Source organism: Dendroctonus ponderosae, unplaced genomic scaffold (assembly GCF_020466585.1).
Source record: "Dendroctonus ponderosae isolate FM_Combo_2020 unplaced genomic scaffold, Dpon_F_20191213v2 Dpon_F_20191213_11, whole genome shotgun sequence".
NCBI classification, from domain to species: Eukaryota; Metazoa; Arthropoda; class Insecta; order Coleoptera; family Curculionidae; genus Dendroctonus; species Dendroctonus ponderosae.
In genome coordinates, this window is record NW_026017213.1 from 737,344 (window position 1) to 740,279 (window position 2,936).

Below are 2,936 nucleotides of genomic sequence, written 5' to 3' on the forward strand. Positions count from 1 at the left end.
GCATTAACACAACATGCACACCAAATGTTGCATAATTTTGATTTTGACAACGCAGATATATTAATTAGGGAAACAAATTATCATAAAAGAAGAATACAAGAAATGATACAAATAAAAAAACATGCAAAAGCAGTAAATTTCAGATCAGATACCAACAACCTTAGCAACATTTACCAAACCCTAATAAAGCCATAAGTATGGAACACCCGGTACACTAGTGAAAAATTAAAACTGTTTCTGCTTATTTCAATACTTGCATACCACTCTCACAAATGTAGAAAATAATTCAGCCAAACTCAAGGTTTTCAAGAAGGCAAAGTCCGAAAAGGGCGTTGATTTTGACCAATCATGAGGTAAGTTTTCCGGTGTTTTTCTCTCCCAAAAGACATAATTTTTTTTCCTCAAAAACTGATTAATGTTTTAACACTTTGTAAATTATAATTTTTATACAGCATGTTTTAATTGTGAATTATTGTTTGTAGTTTGTGTAAATTTTAAATCTGATCGCGCTATTGTCTCGCCGAAACGTAATGAAATAAACGATGTTTCAAAATTTTTACTCCACACTTTGACTGAGACCCAGATAAGAATATCATAATAAATAGTTAATTCAATATTTAGGTAAATTATACCCATGGTCGAACGAGTCGACTTACATAAAGGAACCACCATTTTTTGCCGGAATGACCCGAGAACTGCCCCGCATCCAGGCTTTGGTCGGAGCGAAAGTGTTGCTTTTCCTGGGAGATTCCGTCACTACCGACCATATCAGTCCGGCCGGGTCAATTGGCAGAACCAGCCCGGCTGCCAGGTAACACCTGAATCTATAAGCGTGTGCATAGATGCAAACATTTTTGGTTTAAAGGTTCTTGGCTTTGAGAGGCTTAACGCCTCGCGAGTTCAACTCGTATGGGTCCCGAAGAGGCAACGACGCGATAATGGCCCGAGGCACTTTTGCGAATATTCGTTTGGTCAACAAGTTCATGAGCAAGCCTGGACCGAAGACTATTTATCTGCCCACCAACGAAGAGGTAGGCGCTTGCAGAATTTCATTTGTTGAGCTTTACATTGATGCTATCTGCTAGATGGACGTGTTCGATTGCGCCCAGCGCTACATCAATCAGCAAACCCCACTGATCATTATTGCTGGCAAAGATTATGGGTCGGGGTCCAGCAGGGACTGGGCGGCCAAAGGACCGTTTCTTCTGGTACGTTTCCATCTACATATCATTAATGCCGGCAGTGACCGATCAGACCTGGTACCAAATTAGCTGCGGTTTTCGGGGGTAATGCAAATAATGCAACTTAGTAATCAGAGAAGTACAGGGACTGAAAGTTAYTTTTTAATGAAGTTTTTTCAAATTACTTTTGGCCTCCCCATGCACAAAARTCTAGGGGATTAAAATCCGTCCTTCGGKCTGGCCATGGCGGTTGACTCTCACGCRCAGTGAGAAACGAGMGGGGGWCAATMCTGCATAAATAATATATCCAGCCTTATGTTTAGGTCTTTATGTTCATGGAAAGACTGAAAATACATACACTTTGTTGTCGGGGTGTTCAGAGTCAAATTAAAAACTTAAAAAGGAAGATAGTTAAACAACATGATCTTCGTAAACTGAAAGAACCACTAATAAAAGAACAAGTCAGAGTCCGCTTGAACAATGAAATTAATTCACTTGCAAACGTCAGATATGAAGAACAGCTCAATCACCTCAGCACAGCTATAGAAATTATTAAAGATGACTTACTAAAGCCAAATGAAACGAAAATGAAATCTTGGATGACTGACGAGGTTTTGCAATTGATGGAGGAAAGACGGAAGATAAAGCATGGCAGCGTAAAATACAATGAAACACACAAAATAATAAAAATGAAGATTAGAGAGACTAAAGAAACGGAAGTCAGGGATATGTGCACGGAAATAGAAACTACAAGCCAAACACGATAGTTTTAACATTCACAAAAAGGTCAAAGAGCTGACGGGGACATATGCAGACATAGACAAATAACGACATTAACAAACACTGAAGGTAAGACAGTTATCGATAAAGATGACTTAAAGACGGCATGTAGAAAATACATTCAACAACTGTTTAACGACACACGACCTGAACTGCCTGAACTAGCTTTACAGGATCACACATTCTAATTGATGAAGTAGATGCAGCAGTAAAATCCATGAAAGAAGTCATCTCTGGGACCAGACAATATAAACGCAGAGTTCTTAAAACTTCTGGACAATGACAGTGTAAAGTGGATGACTTCATTTTTTAATAAAATTTATACATCTGGAAAAATTCCCCATGAGTGGCTTAAATCGGAATTTGTCACCCTGCCAAGGAAACCGGAGCAAAAAATGTGAGGACTATAGAACAAGAAGCCTTATGAACCATCTATTGAAACTATTTCTCTAAGTCATCCACAGGAGAATATACAAAACTTGCGAAGACCAAATATCGTCTGCACAGTTTGGGTTCCGAAATGCAGCAGGTACCAGAGAGGCTATATACTCCATTCAGGTATTATTCCAAAGGTGCAGAGACATGAACTGTTATGTTATATGTTATATGCATGTTCCATTGACTACCAGAAGGCCTTTGATAGAGTGCGACATCATAAAATGATAGAAATCTTGAAGAGTGCGGGTTTGGTCGGTAAAAACATAGCGATAATAACCAACTTATACTGGAATCAATCTGCTGCAGTAATGCCCGGTTTCTGGTAGATTCCCCGTATTGGTTCGATAACTATCGGTCCGTTAAAGTTGTAAGTTCTATAACTTATGGTAGGTTTCTCAATGCGTCTTTACGTCAGAGCTAGTGGTCCATAGCTATCGAGCGGATAAAGTAGGTAAAGTTTGATAATCTGTGGGAAAAGCCATATAACGAAGAAGAAGACGGGTTAGAGTGACTTGCTTTGCCTCGTGTTATCAGTCT

At 39.2% G+C, this 2,936-nt stretch overlaps 2 protein-coding genes across 2 annotated transcripts in view; one reads left to right on the forward strand and one right to left on the reverse strand.

Moving 5' to 3' along the window:
• LOC125502978 (NADH-ubiquinone oxidoreductase chain 5-like) overlaps positions 1-672 on the reverse strand; it is a 5,130-nt gene extending 4,458 nt beyond the window's left edge. The window contains exon 1 of the mRNA XM_048662612.1: positions 657-672. Coding sequence (XP_048518569.1) covers positions 657-672 — 16 coding nt within the window. The remainder of the gene's footprint in view (positions 1-656) is intronic.
• On the forward strand, positions 589-1,208 carry LOC125502962 (cytoplasmic aconitate hydratase-like; the record flags this gene model as incomplete). The annotated part of the gene is given in 3 exon segments (XM_048662566.1): positions 589-811; positions 866-1,031; positions 1,086-1,208. Coding segments are annotated over 3 exon segments (417 nt in total), but the record flags the coding sequence as incomplete, so codon positions are not given.
• Positions 1,209-2,936: the final 1,728 nt, after the last annotated feature.